Source organism: Neolamprologus brichardi, chromosome 14, assembly GCF_056152115.1.
Source record: "Neolamprologus brichardi isolate AB-2024 chromosome 14, ASM5615211v1, whole genome shotgun sequence".
Lineage (NCBI taxonomy): Eukaryota > Metazoa > Chordata > Actinopteri > Cichliformes > Cichlidae > Neolamprologus > Neolamprologus brichardi.
The window spans coordinates 26,775,981-26,795,000 of NC_142117.1; the positions used below are offsets into that span (position 1 = coordinate 26,775,981).

General features: G+C 41.5%; 1 protein-coding gene across 2 annotated transcripts in view; it reads left to right on the forward strand.

Annotated features, from left to right (window-relative positions):
* Positions 1 to 1,941: 1,941 nt before the first annotated feature.
* The window catches only part of sytl2b (synaptotagmin-like 2b), a 20,851-nt gene continuing 3,772 nt past the window's right edge, over positions 1,942 to 19,020 (forward strand). The window contains exons 1-19 of one of the 2 annotated variants that reach the window (XM_087851037.1): positions 1,942 to 1,988; positions 3,276 to 3,428; positions 4,788 to 4,951; positions 5,259 to 5,370; positions 6,483 to 6,531; positions 6,626 to 6,728; positions 6,815 to 7,220; positions 7,302 to 7,504; positions 8,919 to 11,408; positions 12,989 to 13,102; positions 13,189 to 13,239; positions 13,535 to 13,629; positions 13,721 to 13,837; positions 14,819 to 14,988; positions 15,452 to 15,554; positions 15,655 to 15,816; positions 16,012 to 16,096; positions 18,372 to 18,474; positions 18,565 to 18,770. In XM_087851037.1, the coding sequence (XP_087707163.1) occupies positions 1,942 to 1,988; positions 3,276 to 3,428; positions 4,788 to 4,951; positions 5,259 to 5,370; positions 6,483 to 6,531; positions 6,626 to 6,728; positions 6,815 to 7,220; positions 7,302 to 7,504; positions 8,919 to 11,408; positions 12,989 to 13,102; positions 13,189 to 13,239; positions 13,535 to 13,629; positions 13,721 to 13,837; positions 14,819 to 14,988; positions 15,452 to 15,554; positions 15,655 to 15,816; positions 16,012 to 16,096; positions 18,372 to 18,474; positions 18,565 to 18,770 (4,933 nt within the window). Of the gene's footprint in view, positions 2,087 to 3,275; positions 3,429 to 4,787; positions 4,952 to 5,258; positions 5,371 to 6,482; positions 6,532 to 6,625; positions 6,729 to 6,814; positions 7,221 to 7,301; positions 7,505 to 8,918; positions 11,409 to 12,988; positions 13,103 to 13,188; positions 13,240 to 13,534; positions 13,630 to 13,720; positions 13,838 to 14,818; positions 14,989 to 15,451; positions 15,555 to 15,654; positions 15,817 to 16,011; positions 16,097 to 18,371; positions 18,475 to 18,564; positions 18,771 to 19,020 lie in introns of both variants that reach the window. The other variant, XM_035912369.2, reaches the window with a different exon arrangement.

Consider the following 19,020-nt stretch of genomic DNA (forward strand, 5'->3'; position numbering starts at 1 on the left):
CTCTTGTTTATGTTTTGTTAGTTAATAGTTGAAGCTGTTTACCTGATAGCACTGGATTATAGCACGTTTTCACACAACAGGCTGTCACTAAATTACATGCTGAATCTTGTGTGGGCGCAGTCTGTTCCAAGAAGTTTTTTGGCTTTAGTGAGTGAAATTCAGGTATTTTAATTGGCTCTAATTAGCAAAAACACATGTTAGCGCTTTATGGTTGTATCACTGGCCTTTCATCCAATATGCTCACATCTGGCTCCAAAAAAATCAATCAATCTTTTATATACAGTCTATACTTAAATCATTGTAACATACTAATAGAAACAAATTTACTCTTCAGTTTGACTGTCTTTCAACCCTTAAGTGTAATTGGAAGATATTAAAAGAATTTGTAGCTTTTGACATTTAATTTTTATGTTGATCACACGTTGCAGGGTTGGGAGAAGGGGCTGCATGCACTAGGACTGGTGTGGAGGACCACATTGATAAACTAAACTCAGTTCTGCTCAGTATAAATTTGAATCTCTGTGAACTCATTGGTGTGGCTTTGGGGAAAATGAATTGCCCACCCGTGCTGTAGAAGGATTGGGATGCTACATCACTATTTGTGGGATATCCTGATCTAAACTGGGAGGCCAATTTGAGTCTCTGCTGAATATGGTTTCTTGTAGGATTAAGGGTTAAACACTGCAGATTAACATCCGTCCTATGAACGCTCATGTCCCTAGTAGTTATCATTAATTCCTAAAGTCTATTTTAGTAGGTTCATAAAAAGATCCACACTTCTAAAGTTTTTGTGAAGAAGAGAATTTAACGTGGAGACTATAATGGTTTTTTTATTCCAGGCTATAAACACGCTCATTAGAAGTCTGTGGACATCAACTTGCTTCTGAAGCCAGTCAACAAATGGCCATTCAGTAAATTGCTGCTTGGGATGAGGGAGAGGGCTTGATGAGTTAAACACAAGACCATCAAACAGGAAAGCTGAGTAGTGATCCTACGTGAGGCTGATTTTTAGACCACATGTATACACCCTCAGCTGCTCTGATGGAAGGCACTTAAAACAGAGGGGAGAGTGTTTCCTTTATGGGTTTCTGTCTACTTTATCTTTAAGATCAGAGACTCACCTGAAGGATCTTATCCAGCAGATGCCATCCTGCTTTAGTAGACAACATAGTCACATGGTTACTAACCAGTTGCCAAAGATTTTTAAGGTCTTTGGTTCAGGACAGTTTTTTTGCTGTACGGGTCACAAGACGGTTAAATGATAAAGGGAAAAATATTCTGTAGACTAAGGTTTAATTTGCGTACTAGAGAAGTCAGAGTCTAAAATGTATGAGTCCTAAATAAAATCAGCATAATTCATGAGCTATTCAAATATAAAACCTATAACAGGATTTTTGTGCAGCTTATGTCACAGTTCACTTTCCAACCGTTTTTATTTGTGCTCTTCTTAAGCTGAAAACATGAAACCAGGAGGGACTCAGGTGTTGAAACTGTGGCTGTGCCCTGAAGCCACATCAGGGTCACCGTGGGAATATTTATGGTCTGCTTACTCCAAATAATTTCACAGCATTCAGAGTGCAGGCAGAAGAGAAAACAGTGCCTTGCTGTAAGCTTGTATTTGAGGTTTGGGCTGTCCTAGAGCCTCGCCTGCCCGTGAGGATGCTCACACCCTTTTGTCAAACAGACCGATGATGTCAACGTGTGTAAACTAGAGACACCTGCTGGACACTACCTGGCATTACACCACTGACTGCATAATTCATTTATATTTAAGTGTTAGATCAGTTAAAATTAAAGCTTGAACTTGACATGAAACACCCAGACATTCACCAAATAAAAATAAATATTTATATAGTTACTGAAAGTCAAATTAAAAACTGCAGCTTATGCTCATCAGATCCTCCCCATGCACGCGCTCTGAGTCCGCCCCCTCCCACGCGCATGTCCGGAGATCCGGCGCATCCAGCAGCAGGAGACCTGTGGAGGAGGTAAAAACTTTATTTCCCGTGTGATTCTTTTTTTTTGTAAAACATGAAGATGGGAAAGACAGAAGCGGGCTGTGAGAAGTCCTCAGGTGTCCTGTAAGGTAGGCAAATATAAAAAACAAACAAACGATGTTTTCCACTTGTTGAGTTTGAAGTGGAAAGAAAGGAAGTGACACTCTCTGGAGATTTAAGGTAAACCTCTGCCACTCACGTTAATAGTTTAACATGAGACTTCTCAGGTGTGCTTCATTTAAAACCATTTTTTACTCTATGAAACGTTCATGTGCTTAAGTTTGCTCAGCCGAAGAAAACTTTTGCGCCCGCCCTGTTGCTGGTTCTCTTTTATTTCTGAAGGAATCATCAGCTGCACAAAGACCAGATGATTCCTCGCGTTACTGTCCAGATATCAAAGTTTAGTGTTAACGTATCAGCATCTCTTTCGCTTGATAAACTTTTTTATATAAAAAAAGAGCACACCAGCTAAAGTTTAGCACCACTGATAGAATATTTTTCCTCAGGCACCCTTATTACTCTAAACATAATTTGAGTAATTATTAGAGTAACAGTAAATATGTGCCTGTGGCTCATTTATTAATATATATGACTTGCTTATATCAATAGCATCAGTGTGTAAGCAGCTTTTCCCGTGGTTAAGGAGCTGCTTACTTTCCAACCTGACCTCCTTCTTCAAAAAAGTTCCCATATTCAATATCCAGAAGTTCACTGTGTGAACTTCTATAAGATGTGACTATGAAACTACATACAAGCCAAAAAATAACAGGAACCCCTGATTTGATCTTTAATATTGATGGTTTTGTAGGTTTAACTTTCTGCGTAAACCTTGTTAAACCTCCATTAGTCACATGATAGAACCATAAGCAGTGCACTAGATGTTTAAAGCAGCTTAAGGCAGCTATATACTTGGGTAAAGGAGAAAATATAGGAGCTACAGCTTTAACAATAACTCCTCTAATGGAATTATTTTCATTGCTTTAAATACTGGACCTGCTTCTGGTTTAAATTGGAAAAAATGGGCTCCACGTCACTCTTAATGAGAAGCCTGCTGTATAGAGGGGTAGCTGCATAGACAGTGACCACCCTCATTAACTTATGGAAACCCAGTCGTTTTGTTCTACAAGCAGACCTGAAATATTAAAGAAACCACTTAGATCAGAGAAGAGCTTCTAGGGGTTACTGCTGGTAGTCTTTCAAGGGGTAAAGAGTTAAGGGTACAGCTCTAAACTTTGAGAACTTTACAGGATCTGAATTAACTGCTGTATACTTTGACAGAACCAGCAACCATTTCCACACCTGTCCGCTGAGAAAAGCAGGAGAAGGAACCATGATAGACCTGAGCCACCTGACGGAGGAGGAGCAGGCGATGATCATGACGGTGCTGAAGAGGGATGCTGAACTGAAGAAGGCAGAGGAGGAGAGAGTCAGGTTGAAATTTGAGTCTCAGTCACGTATGACTCTTAAGTTAATGTCATGTTGTTGAGCTAATGTCATTTTATTGATTTAATAAGAACTCCCAAGTCCCTCTGTCACCCGTTCTGTGAGAAGAGGCCTTTGTCGGATCGTCAAAATAATATTTGTCTGCTCATAATCCAATAACACAGTAACAGCTTGGCTGGACACAGACGCTGCCTCCGTAGCTGAGAAACCTCAATGTGAGATGAGCAATTAGATTACAGCCAAGTCCACACGTGGGAGAGGATCATGCTGGTCTGATGGACAGGAATAGAAACCCTTAAAGGCCTCAGTGATGGGAGATGCATCAAGAGTGTCGAACGTGATGGGGAAAAGAAGTTTAATTTGGTCATATCTTTTTAGGACTTTTAAAACAATTGACATCTGGTGTTTCCCTGTTGTCTTAGCACCTTCGGGCAGGTTCAGAACTTCCTCACTGTGCATATTCAGGGTGTGTGAAGACAAACAAGAAGCTCACATCTTCTCTGACCTCTCCCATGTCCTGAAACAAAAGTGAACACTTTGTCTTTCAAATTGCAACCATGCGTGCAAACTATCAAAATTCCCCGATGCTGTGTGCCATGTTTTGATTTCATTTTCAAAAATCGAGAATGCCATCAAACAGCGTGCTTTTTATTGTGGCCCTAATGCAATTGGCCAGCCTGACTTTTTCCATCAGCGGGGGGCTGAATGCTCACTGTGTCTCGGCCAGTCTAGTGTAAAAGGATTAAGCCAACAGTCTGTAATAATGTGCTACCCTTTTTTCACATGACCACCGAGTTCCTCTGTGAAGGAGGAAAGATGAGTTGGAGCAGTCAGCTCAAGGCAGAGGAATTTTTTTGTTCCCTCTTTGATTCAATTTAAAGTTGATGGAAATGTTTTCCGAATTCCTGCACAGTAAAATCAGAAGCTTTTCATTAGCTTAAGCTGAAATCTGAAAAATGCTTCACACGATTAAAAACACAAAAGAGAATTTGTGTTATGTTGATTGCATTGTGAACACCTTTAAAAGATTTTTGGGGGTTTGTCTGTCCTTTCTGCGCTCTTGGCTTTGTATTTCACCCCATATTTGCAGATAAGTCCTGCTCAAAGTGAATTAAAATGGTGTCAGATTCTGCATTCAGTGCAACCGAAAGCGAGCATTGTCTCGCTTTTGCTCTTTTTTTGTGTCTGTAGCCATTCAGCAAGACGTGCCACTCAGCTAGGATTAACACGCTGCATAAAAGAACTAGAAATTATACAGAAAAAACCTCTCCACTTGAGCGTTTTCACTTCATTTCTCTTTTGTGTATGTCTATTTTATTCTTTATTCTTTTTATTATATCCTAACAGGAAACTGGAGAACATAGTAAACAATGCCTCCCAGTCCGACGCTAAACTGAAGTACCTGACAGGAGAGTGGTTTTACGAGGCCAAGTCACGCAGACACAGGGACAAGATCCACGGCTCGGAAATCATTCTGGCTTCCATGAAACAAGGAAAAGCGGCTAGTTTAGGTCTGCTCATTCTGCGCTGTTCGCTAAGAGTTTTAAATGCACATTTCGTGCTCAGGGGGAAAAAAACTTTTCCTCTTTTTGACCACAGCACCCTGTTATCACAACAGAGGCAAGTACAGATTTTACTGATCTGCTGGATTTAAATGTTTTAGCCTTTCGGGGGTAAATACATACAGAGTGCTGAGGTCAGAAATGAGGCCAGGAAAGAATTCCCTCTCAACGTGTGGTGAAAATCAGAATTATTCTGCTTCATCAACCTGGACAATGTTGTTATTCACAGACTTTTCCAAACCTCTCTCTTCTGCAGATGGTTCTCTTAGACTTGACAGACCCAAGGTCGCGAGCAGTCGAGCTTCAGACATTGTTCCTCCACTGAAACCTGCCAGACAGGCGGAAGCAGAGCAGCCACAGCAGATAAGGTAAGCAGTTGTTTCCTATATTGCTGTGCAATACTGCAAATGTTATTATCGATACGATGCAGCAGAAGAAAATACAGGGCCATGTGCCGCCCTCTAAAGCACTTTGGGTCAAGTTCGGTTGTTTAAATGTGCTGTAGGCTATAAATAAAATAGACGTCACAGTCAACACAAAAAGTTCAGGCATTTCTCATGTTTGAGGTCTAGTCAATGATATTCAAAACAAACTGTATGTAAAAAAATTACAAGTATTGATCCTGCCGTGCTAATATCGATCTGATACCAGTACCAGCTTCACTGTGACTTGAGAAACGGACCGCGAAGGATGCGTTCACATGTAACGCTACCAGACACTGATATTATCACTTGAGGCTGAACCAGCTCTGTTTATCTCTCTCGTCAGCCTGTCAGTGTGAATATGTACTCGGAGTCTTGTGACTCAGCCTGTGTAAACATAGGTGGTGCTGACAAGGAATACATCTGTTTTATAGCCAGGCAGCAGGCTACTGTACCTTCTCGGCAAAGTGTTTAACTCGATAAAACTCTCAGAGCATTTACTCCGATTGGGACATTACGAGATGTTGTTGTTATGTTTGAAATTAAGTTATGCAAAAAAAAAAATGTCAGGATCGTCCTATCCTGTGGTTCTAATTTGAATGAGAAGATTGTTTTTTATTGTAAGACCTTTTGTTAATATAAGACTGGATTAGTCATACCGTTGACTGTGTAGTGAAGTCACTTTGTGCCACACATTCAGCACACTTCTATTATAGTGCAGTCAATATTTGACTTAGCCCCTCTCAGGTATTTGCACTCTGACAGTGTTGGTTTGCAGTGCATTTATTTCCCATTGCTTCATTACATCACATGAGATTTAAATGCAGTTAAATGAATTGAATTAGATTAATTTAATTCAGCCACAACATAGACATGTCGCAAGTGTTGTCTCATATGTTTGCTCCTTTGATGTTTGGGTGGTTTGGATGGGCAGACATCTTTTGCTTCTTTAATGTCATTACTCTTTACTGTCGCGAGTCCCAGTCATGCACGGTGTTGTTTACATATTAGATTAAAAATACACCCATTATTATTTTTTTAATTCTTTTTTTCCCCAGTGATGCAGAAAAAGAGAATCAAAGTTCAGGGATTTGCTCCCCGAAAATGGTACGTGTTGAAAAACAGGCTGGACTTTCTTTTTTCCTTTTCTTTTTTCCTGTTGCAGAGTTAACAGCGCATTTCATTCTTTTCTGTCTTCAAGCCGAGGCATAACCCTTTTAACCGTGCTTCCCTTGTTGTTGTTGAGCCTCCTGAAAATAATCATTACCTGTCAGCCAGTCGAGACCAGGAGTCACTGGAGACAGGTCTGAACTGAAATTTGAACATACAGATCTTTGCGGGGCTATCTGAGGGTATCCCGCAGTGAGCCTCTTATCTTTTCTGTCCTCAGAGCCCGTCTCTCCACTGAAGAATCACCCAGCAGGTGAGGCCAATCAGACATCAGAGGGCTCCTCTGTAGGTTTCAGGCCAGTGCCAAAGAAGAGGACCTTTCTCTCCAGACGTTCTCTCAGTCCGTCTGAAAGCAACGGCCTGGGGTTGGATGCTCAGCTGGGGTCAGCGGGGATTGTTCCCACACCACGACGGAGGCTGCAGCGGGGATCCAGCGGGAGCTCTAATCAGTCTGGCCTGAAGAGCCAAGATGAAATGCCTCAAAGAAGTGCAGTGTCTAATCAGGTAGCTCGGTCATCCACATCTGCAGATGAAAACTCCTTGCAGTCACTGTGTGACAACTCTCAGGTTTCCTCCAATTCAAGTCTGGAAAGACAGAGAAACCCAGCTTCTATAACAAGAGACAGGTCAGTGGGAAACTTATACTGGGAACCTGTAATTAAACGTTGGCATCCTTCCACTGTAACTCACAACCTGTATATTTTCAGAGTGTCCAGATACACAAGAAGTGATGCGTCCACTGAGACGGGACCATCGCAGAGGAGTGAAGAACGAGATGACCAACCTCAAAGAGAGCTTCCACCTTTGAATTTTGTCACGCTGCCTACCACCAACATTCGGGACAAAGAAAACAGCCGTGTGGGGCCAGCGATGAGGCAGGAGGAGCTGAGTTTGCCCCAAAACATTGTGGGTAAGTTCAGTAACAAGGTAAGACAGGGCAGGGCTTTCAGGCATGTATTCCTCTTTCAAGGATTGGAGGAGATGAAAAGAGGTGAAAGTTTAAAAAAATGAATAAAATCAGAGAAAAGTCTGAAAAACTGACATTTTTGGGGGGGGGGGGATTTTTTTTTTCCATTCTTCATCTTTTATTTATCTTGTGACCCCGAGTGTATCTTCGATTCTGGCATTTTCCTCTGTTTGTCTGCTACAGACAGACGATTAATCTTTTTTTTTTTTCCCCCACTTCAGCCAATGTTCAGATATTTAATAGAAGATAATATATCGTAATTCCAGCAAATCCAATTTAACTCCATTGTGGACGACTATCTAACATACTGATTTGTAGCAAGTATAATAAGCACAATATTCACCATTTGAATATTAAAGTACTAAGATTCAAGAATGAGCTCTAAACCATAATTAGGAAAATAAGATTATCTGAATGTATTGGGCAATAAAACAAATATAAGACACAATTAAAAGGGGTGATTGCCTGAATGAAAAATCGAGGGTTTGCTAAGGTCAGCAAGTTTTATCACCCTCTTAAAATGTTGTTAAAATGTTTTACTTTAGACTAAATATGAAATCACACTGCCATCAATATAGCAACACTGCAAAGTTATACTGCTATATGAGGTCCATTTCCCCTTCAGGGTCATCTTATTTTCCGCCTCTGCAAGCTTTCAGCACTCCTACAGTACGCAAGCACTCCTCATGCACTCACACATCTGTGATTTCACCAGAAATTTAACCTCAAATTCAGGTTTAAGGTGACCCGACATTCATGCCGGGGATCATCACCGGTGAAGGCGAGTCTAAACTTGAAGGCGACACATCAAATTAGGAGCTTATCTGAGAGAGAGTCAGTGTTTTGCTTTGTTTTTCACATTTTTTCTACTGTGTGCTGTGAATTTAGTGAGTCAATGTTGAACTCTCCTGTAATGTACCAGGGCAGCCGAAGGAGAACATTGCACCGGCTTATAACACATAAAAGAAAGAGACAAATTCGGCTCCCACCAACTTAAAGATGAGAAATTTAAAGGTCATAACCTTTGGGGGCCTTTAAACTTAACTTAATGTGTCAAAACTTCAGGAGATCCAGCAAGCATCACAGTGACAAGTGATTAGAACTTGACTTCTGTAGAGTGACTTTAAAAACACAGGAGTGCTGGAATAAGTCCAGAGGTGAACAAGGAGAAGACCTTGAAGGGCAGAGAGCTGAAATTGAAGTCAGAAACGCTTTTTCCTCAGTGGGTTGTAGCCCTCTTTGGTCACACCTTGTACACTAATACTGTTTTATTTATTCATTAAATTGATGTTGTAATCCCGCCGCTTATTGAAGTAGAGCCAAGTATCTAATTCTATTTCCCCACGTTGCTTTTTAGATCCGAATCTCCCTGTATCCTATGATCTCAACTTCGTTGATAAGTCTCATCAGCAAACCCAGAGGTCAAATCATGCAAATGTGTTTAAGCTATCTACTCAGGCCACCAGTCCCACTGGTGAGGATGAGGAATCCATTGCAAAGGTGCTGGAGTGGTTCAGCCGCAGCACGGACAGCAGCGATTGGCTAAATTCAGACGATCCAGTGGTTACAAAGAGCCCTGACAAACATGTGGAAGTTAGTAGATTAAGAGCTGAGGGTTTATTGTCGAAAGATGCTGTGGATATGATAAGTGACAGGAAAAAGGAAACACTTGAAACAAAGAGGAATCATTTGCAAAGACAGATCAACAATGACAAAGAGCTTCGAGCCGCTGACAGAAGAGGCAGCAAGGAAGTGATTGAATCACAAGAGGAGGTGAAGATGGGTACCAGAGAGAGAATGCATTCACAAGATGTGAAAGACGATGCCGATGAAAGCCAACCACCTAAAATATCTCATCTGAAGTCGTTCTGGGAGAAAAGCAATACAGGCCCTAAAATACTCATTGGGAAGTCGGTCTCATCTGGCGACAAAGGTCAAAAATCTGCTCAGCTGACGACAGAGAAAAGGTCTGATATGGCGTTGGTTCCTGGAATATACAGCGGGAATGAGATTTATGATAAATACGCTTCAAATCCAAGTGATGAAAGAGAACAGCAGCTGCTAATCACTACAGATGTAGGAGAGAGTGTTCATTTAAATAACCACCAGCAAGCAGACAATCTGGTGATTCATTTGCCCCAAGAGGGTAATGATGATTCAACATACAAGTCAGATTATTTGATGTTGCTGTCCAGTGAGAGAAGAGGTTCAGATGCTGAGGTTTTTTGCACAACAAGAGCACCGGCAAGGACGGCCATCAGTCCAGAGTCTGAGAGCATCTCCTTAATCAAACCGGACAGCTTTTCTGAACCAAGAGAAGTCCTGCTGCCAGAAGAGCTCTCAAAAAGTCTCCCTGTGTCTCAGCTGGATACAGACCTTCTAACAAGGGCCAGCCTGGATTCTGAGAAGCTCTGTTTAACCAGAAACAATGTGTACATGGACTATAAGCAACCTGGGAATGATGTGCAGATCACCACAAAAGCACAAATTCAAAGAGGTTCAGGTGAGGATAAAAGCATTCATTCAAACATGTCTCCAAAAAGAAAAGAGGACTCATCCAATAAAGACAGGACTAACAGTCCTCATCTAAATAGGCAGGCAGTGCAAAACCAAGAAAGCACTGCAGAGCGAATAAAGCAGCTCAAATCCTTCTGGGAGCAGGAGAGGAACAAATCCATGTTTTATACCGGCAAACCTAGAGCTTTCGGAGATGGTAAGGTGGCTCGTGGAGCAAATCAGGCGAAACTGAATAAAAGATTCACAAAATCAGAATATGACCTGAGGTCAATTGGCAATGAGTCAGGCAGTGACGATGAAAACTATGACAAAAATCATCAAAATTTTTCTATTATGCCACTGAATCAGAGAATAGACAAGCTGTCTCCGAGCCTCGGCACAAGCCGGGCCCAGTTTAACACTCTACGCGAGTTCTGGGATGAGGCCACATCAGACTCCAAGGGATCGTTTTCCTTTGACAAACCCAAAAGCCCCAAAAGGAAAGAGGGAATAAGTGCCCAGCTGTCGTCTCAGGACGTAAAGGTCGTTGATCCAGAGATTTACAGACTATCCTCTGCTGTCGAGAAAACAAGACCAGCCGTGATGAAATCATCTCCACCTCCTCTGAATCGATCAAAGTCGCCACATGACAGACAGACGGGCTCTGGGTCCAGAGCACTGGGTGATGGCAAAAACAACCCACCTAATTATAACTCAACTGAGTCAGGCCAACAAAGATTGTCCAGAAAGAGCTCAAAAGATTCCAGCAGAGAGGAGAAAACTTCAAAACCACAAAACAGCTCAGGAAAAGAGAGTCGTATTCCGAAGAGCAGAAAAGACAGCTTTGGTTGTTCGAGCAGTCGGGGTAATTCTATGCGCCGTGCCACCAGCATGTTCGCTTTGAGCATTCCCGATGAAAAAGATCAAAGCAAACTGAAAATGGATGTCAGCCCTGTTCACTCTCAGAGCAGAAAGCAAAGACAGAACCCTGAGAAAGCTATAGTGCCGAGACGATCAGAGGAAACGGAGGCTCTGACTCCACGAGCACGCGCCTTTGTTCCTAGAGACTACCGGCACTACCTGGGGATGACGGATAAGACCAGCGTCCACACCTCACTCGCTCCGGCCGTGAAGGACGAGGGGTCAGAGGGCAAATCTGGGTATGAACTGGATCTGACTGGACCGGTGAGGGCCAGCACACCGGTTAGCTCTGAGGAGCGATACAGCAGGAAGGTCAACAAGATGAGTCAACGCCCCCTGTGGGCAAACTACAGCAGCTCAGACACTGGCCAGGAGTCCTCTGTGAGCAGCACGTCAGAAACCTGGTCCAACTCGAGAAACAGTTCAAATCGTAAGCACCAGTTTTCATTCTGATGTTTTACTTTCTACTGCAACTCAAAGCAAGAACTTCTCTCTAAAATGGTTTTATACATGTCGTCATAAAGTTTTTTTCCTTCAGCTACAGTTATGCTTGAGAAAATAGTGGTTGAACAGTGCACTGCAACTGCTTTGACCTTGTGATATCGTTACCTTTTGAAATGGGTCATTTGAATAGCCCAGACAGAGACTGTCTATAAGTAGAATACAACCAGCAGTCCCTACTTCAGAGAGACTCATCGCAGACCAGGTGTGCTCATGTAAATTACAGTAAATCCAAGGTGGCCCGGGACTGTTTGAAGATGGATTATCCTTGCGTCAGGTGATCTGTAGCAACCTATGGGTGACATCTGCAAATAGCAACCAGTGGGTTGCTGGAAACATTTAAAGAAATTGAAATTCATTAGTTTGCATAAAATAAACCAGAAAATAAATAAACGTGCATCCCCCCCCATTCATCACAAATATCAATCTAATTTTTTTCACCAGCTGTTTTGTGTAGGTTGTACTCCTGTGTGTACACTCCAATACAGTTTGTCATCATGGCTTGGATCCAGCTGTGTCCTTGACATTGTGTCCGTGTCGGGTTATCTGTGTTGGCAACAGCAAATCTCAGTAAACAGACTGTGTACCTGCAGTCAGCTGTCTGTGTTTAATTTGTGGGCTGGGTAACTTAATTAAAAAGCGAAAACAAAACAACATTTCACCAACAGTAGTTTTATAGTGCTATATAGTATTCTTCAAACCTCAAACCTTGAATTATTTAAAGGTTAATTTCTTTTCTTTTGTATTTTCATTATTACATAATTGTAAACCTCAAACTTCAAATACTTAGATTTTCATTTGTGGATTCAAAGTAAATCGGGCGATCGTGGCTCAAGAGTTGGGAGTTCGCCTTGTAATCGGAAGGTTGCCGGTTCGAGCCCCGGCTTGGACAGTCTCGGTCGTTGTGTCCTTGGGCAAGACACTTCACCCGTTGCCTACTGGTGGTGGTCAGAGGGCCCGGTGGCGCCAGTGTCCAGCAGCCTCGCCTCTGTCAGTGCGCCCCAGGGTGGCTGTGGCTACAATGTAGCTTGCCATCACCAGTGTGTGAATGTGTGTGTGAATGGGTGGATGACTGGATATGTAAAGCGCTTTGGGGTCCTTAGGGACTAGTAAGGCGCTATATAAATACAGGCCATTTACCATTTACCATTTAAATGGAGCTGCAATAATCAGCTGATCAAAAGCTGTTTCGTAATCAGCTGTCAAAGATTAGCAGATTAGCCTCTTTTCTTTGCATTGCAATGCCGTTAACCGAAAAACAAAGTAGATTGCCATTTTTCACATGCTTCTGTTTTTTTCCCTAGAACAGTTTATTAAAAATATTTCAGACTATTTATCATTCAAATAAGAATAGATAAACCTTATTTATACCTTTTGTCTAAAAGTTTCCTCCACGCATCCAGGATCCAGACGACAGCCATTAATCAGTGCCCTTAATTTGCTTCATGGTGCTTTCTCATCTTTCAAGACCATTAATCAGTTAATCAGAGCGTTTTCCGCTGATTGCAGGTGAAAATGATGACGGTGACCAAAATCCTGTAAGGAAAGCACTGCGGCGAGCAGAAGCACGGCCCAAAAATCTGGCTAAAAGTATGGAGGATATCACCGCATCATTATCACCACGTGAGCACGTTCTCAATGCTAAAGCCCGAATCTTCCATATGTAGACACAATTTGAGATGACTGATTCTTAATTCTGTTTCTCCAAGGACAAGAAAGAAGACAGGACTCAACTTCTGACCTCAGGCGCATTAACGGTGGTAGAAACTGCCTTTTTCCTTTCAGAAAGGATTTTATTGCCAAATGTTGAGCAGATTTACAACATTAGGAACTTTGTGCGAGACATATGATAAGACAAATACTTATCTTATTTTATCCTTCTGAGAACCAAGGAAAAAAGTGTCTCTCAGTTTAACTTTTTCTCAGATTTTTGTGTCTACTACAGAGGACATGCATAATTAGGCTGGGTCTCCAGAGGATATACATTTTCTTGCGATTATAACGGAAATTGAATCAGTATTTTAATCTTCTGCTTCCCAACTCACCACGCTCTAGCTTCTGTTATCGCATCACCCTCCTCGGCCTTATTTTCGGATCCAGACCACCTGAAGAAGATGAGCAAATCAGTTCCTTCATTCTTACAGAAGGAGGTAAAATGACTTCTTGCATCTTTTAGTCCTGTAGAAAAAAGCCTGCACTGCATCTTCGAGCACAGAGCTTTGTTTGCTGTCTGTGTTGTAGGATCCTGGCGAAACCACTGACTCCACCTGCGAGGACAGTTACCCCCGAGAAAGACTAATAATGGGCAGCTCAATGTCTAACCTCACCATCTCTTCTGGCAGGCCGTCTGTGTCTTCTGTATGTTTATACACAGCAGAATGCATCGCTTTGCATGCACATGTTTCCCATTCACTTATCTCTCACTTTAACTGCGCTGCTTCTTGGCTTTAAGCTGAACTAGAGAAACCTTTTTCACAACAAAAGCTTTAAATTAAAAATACAGGTGTACTGAAGGCTGCATTCCACTTAGCATTCATGCTATTGCTGGCACAGCCGCCAACATGTCGTGGCCTACAGTGATACACTGACCTCATTCTTTTGTAAACTTTGGCCGTGTTTAATATGAGCATTAATCATCAGTTTTCTTATACTTTGAATATTATGTGAAGTAGAATATCTCCAGTTGTATTGATACTGACATAAATAAATGTTTCGACCACCACTGCACCCATGTCGGGATGACAGCCAGAATCAGAAAGATCCCAAAGCTGCCAAGCATCTGTGCACTGCAACTCAGCTGAACAGTGGGAGGCTAACCAGACGTGAGCAGATGTGCATTAGCTAAACAAAGTTGGTCTTCGGCCAAATCTTCATTAGTGAACACTTTTAATCAAGCGTAAATTGAAAATTTGTTGCGATTTTACCACTTCTCAGGCCTTAGGAAGCTCCAGTGAGCCCTGGAGCAACAAATACTGAAACACTGAGTGAGATATGAGGTTTGTCAAGTAGGGCTTCTTTTAAGCTTATCCATAGAGATGATTTTAAAGGAGAAAACTGATAGCTCTAAAAGAAATTTGAATCCTCCTCACACCTCAGTGCAGTTTACAGCAACTTTCAGTGCTACAAACAAAGGTTTGTAGCACTGATCAGGTCAAAGTATAGAAAAGTGCACTAACAAGAACTCTGGTCACTGTTTGTACCGCACACATTCCTTCTCCGTCTGTATCTGCTGCACAATAAAACTCAATAACCAAAAGCTCAAACATGCATGCATCAGACCGTCTTCTGCTTTGTTTTATAATAAACAATGTTTATCTTCATGTTTGCATATGCTTTCAGCTAAGTGGAAGTGTGATGACCATGTACAGTGCCGACTTTGCGAATGTGGAGGTCCAGGGAAGCATCCAGTTCTCCATCAACTACGTCCAGCGGCTCAGAGAGTTTCACATTTTTGTGGCCGAGTGCCGAGACTTGGCTGCTGTCGACCCGAAAAGGGGCCGCTCAGATCCGTGAGTGCTACTTTCATACTAGATTATAAACCAATGAAAGGAAACGTGATATTCCTGCATCATGTTTTCACCCCCCAAAAAGGACACCAGGTTTCTTTTAAGTCACTGTAAAATAATAATGAGGGGCATATACAGAGTATTGACTGTATATAAGAGATGGCTGTAGCCACTATAGCACTAGCATTTACCTGCAATATAGCAAAGTGGCAAGGTCAGAACAGCAGTGCATGTGGTTCATGATGTTTCCTCAGCTTTCACTAGAAACTTGAAGTATAAGAAAGTTTTTTTTTCTTAACTTATTGTATCTATTCATTTCTACTATATTCTGTCACCATATCACACAAAAATTAATAAGTTATTATTCATTTTAGTACTGTGTATAAAGCGGAAAGCCCATTTTTGGCCACTAACTGTGACTACTTCCTCCATATATTCTGTAAGATTTGTTTTCTTTCTTTTTAAGGTATGTCAAGAGCTACCTGGTGCCCGATAAAGCTAATCTCGGAAAGAGGAAAACATCGGTAAAAAAGAAGACGTTAAACCCGACTTTTAACGAGATCCTCAGAGTAAGAATATGTGGATATTTTACTAACACACAAATATTCCCACACTGTAAATCTTGCCTGACAGCAAATAAAAGCGCCCTGCTCTTTCCTATCCTCCCAGTATCGAGTTCGCATGGAATATCTCAGGACCCAGACACTCATTCTTTCTGTTTGGCATCATGACACGTTTGGCAAGAACAGTTTCCTGGGTGAGGTAGACGTGGAGCTGTCTAAGTGGGACTTTGACCACACCCAGATGAACTACTTAGCCCTGAAAGCCAGGGTAAGAAAAAAAAAAGATAAACACACACAAAGGCTTCTTTATCTGCGACATTGTTTTCTCATCGCATAACGGCGGTTTATCTGGAGAATGTGGTCCGTCCGCTCATTTATTTTCCAGAGTCTTGTTTGAGTTGGTTATATCAGATGTCACATGATGAAGTTTTCGGGTGTTTATGTAATGTCTCCCGTGTCTTAGACGACGCCCACGCTAGCGCCATCAAATGACCGAGGAGAGATGAAACTAGCCATACGTTTCCTGCCACAGATCATCCACAGCGAAGGTCTGCAAGTATTCCTCCTGTTTTTTTTATATTAGATTAGCAGTATTGTTTACAGTGAACACAGCAGCCTCTCTCACCTGTTTGTCAAAGCTTCTGTTATTCTGACATCAGAAGAAAGTCGGGTTAAAGGGAGACGTGTTAAAAAAGACTTGTGTAACGCCCTGTCCACACATACATGGGTATTTTTCTTTGCATTTTGACTTTTGAAAAACTTTTTTTGGCTGAAGATTTTCATACTCTGCATTTCTTTCTGTGCAAGGAAACAGATTTTGTCCTATAACGTCAAAGCCATGTGCCTTTTTCCTTTTCTGACATCAGACTGCACAACATATCATTTTTTTATATGAGGCGATTTCCTGCAGTGGCAGACAAAAGCAAGATTTTAATATCTGCAGTTGTATGAATAGAATATGGATGTCAGTGTTTCCCCTGATGTTTAGGAAAAGTTGAACCTCACTCTTGATTCAAATGTAAAACTCAGGCCTTCCGCTTGGCTTCTGATTGGCCAAGATTTCTACATCACCAAATGCTTGACGTTTTTAATCTGGATGGAGATATTTTTCACAGTGCTTCTGTTTTTTCTTAAAATGATGAAAGTTGACACCTGCCCATTTAAAAACAAACAAACAAACAAACCATGTAATGTGAATGATAAATAAGAATTATTTTGAACTTTTAATCATGTATGAGTATAAAGGTGGAGTTCTTAAGGAACTTTTTCCAGGAAGTTTGTTTGCAGGCACAGCTATCGCCATCTGGTGGCCTTCTGACAGAATGCAGGTTTAAGAGATTTCAGCTGTCTTCAGTGTTATGTTTAATTTAGGGTAACACAATTGTGTTTATTAGCACCTGTCCATAGCGTCCCAATATACTGCATATGTCAGGTGTCAGCAACCTTCGACATCAAAAGAGACATTTTAGCTCCTCCTACCAATCAACGGGAGACAAGACCAGCACACGTGGGGAACAGATGATATAATATAATTGGAAGAGAATTGAGAGAGAATAAATAAATGCATATAGTCTATGTATTACCAGGGTTATATTTTAAATTCTAACCTGTTGGCCGATGGTTCAAAAAAAAAGTATCATCCATTAAATCCATCCATCTCATTAAAAAAAAAAATATATTTGTTGTACTTATTTTTAAATTATTATTATTATTTTAATTTATTTTTTCATATTTAAATGTCTAAATGATGGCGTCATTTATTAAGGGAAGAAACCTACGCAAACCAAGCTGACCCTGTTTAATAAAAGTGCTTGTCCCTCCCATGTTAACTCATGATTTAACTGTGATTAGGACTTTTTTTGGGGGAATGCTGTGATCAGCCACACTCAGGACTGATTACTGCCAGACCTGCTGAATAAAATTAAATCACTAAATACAGCCTGGTTGTAGTGTGACGGTCTGGAGCTGCTTTGCTGCTTCAGGACCTGGAGAGCTTGCTATAATTCAAAGAATCGTGAATTCTGCTCCCTACTCCTGAAAAAGAACATCTGACCATCAATTGATGCTTTGAAGCTCAATCAGATTTGAGTAGCAGGACAGTGATGCAAAACACAGTCCACCTCGGCATGGCTCTGAAGAAAAACAAAATGATGGTTTTTGAGTGACCTAGCCAAAGTTTGGACTTAAATCTGATTGGTGTGACCTTAAAAGCCTTTTCATGCTTTAAAACCCTCAACTGTGGCTTGCTTAAAACAATTCTGCAAAGACGAATGAGCCTGAATTCCTCCACAGTGATATGAAAGGCTTATTACCAGTTATCACAAACGCTTGATTGCAGTTCTTGCTGACACGGGTGCCAGAACTAGTTATTAGATTTAGGGGTGTAATTACTTTGCCAGGTAGGTTGGTAAACTCGCCCAGAAGGGTGATGACAATATCCCATCAGCCTTTTGCAGCAGAGGGGTAAAAACTGCATTTTGTATTTCCTTGGGTTATATTTGTCTAATATTTAAAATGTGTTTGATCTGAAACGTTTAACAAATATGACAAATATGCAACAAACCAAAGAAATCGTGAACAGTAAATACTTTTTCACAGCACTATAGCTGACTATCACTGTACAAAGTGTGTGCAAGAATCAACCTAGATTACCAGTTAAATAAAAGCAGGAAATAAAAGCATCATTTAAATCCAGTAATAAAATGTTATGTATTAACCTTCCTTACTGCAGTATGTTTTAGTTTTTAAGTTCAGTCTTATACTTGTGTAGAAATACCAGGTTCATACCAGAGTCATAAAAATGTAATGTCATTTTCTTTAAAGGTGTAGCTAAAGACAGTTGCAGCACTGGAGAGATTCACATTTGGGTGAAAGAATGCAAGAACCTGCCTCTAATCAGGGCTACAATCGACCCATATGTAAAGTGGTATGCACAGCTGATTCATCTCAAGTTAGTCATTTAAGGGGTTCTTCTGTATTAGTCACGACATGTTTTCTTCTGCCCGCTCATTTGAAGCTTCGTCCTGCCAGACACGAGCAGGAAAAGTCGCCAGAAGACGCGTGTGCTGCGGAGGACGGTGGATCCGGTGTTTAACCACACGATGGTGTATGATGGCATCAGAGAGGCTGATCTAACAGAGGCATGCGTGGAGCTCACTGTGTGGGACCGAGACAGGCTCGCAAGCAACCTGCTGGGGGGCCTGAGGCTGGGGACTGGAACAGGTAGGCTACTGATGGAAGAAGTACTTATTAAAATACGCAACCTGATGAGATACACTCAGCTGCCGCTTCATTAGGTACACCTGTTCAAGCACTGCAAATGCAAACATTGGATTGGCGACACATGGTATCAGCTCGGTGCTTTCAGTCGTGTAGACATCATGAAGACAACCTCTGTTAGATGGGATAGGCAAAGTTTCCAGCTGCCAGTTGAGGTGGCACTGAACGACAAACTGAACATGCCTTGTGTTGT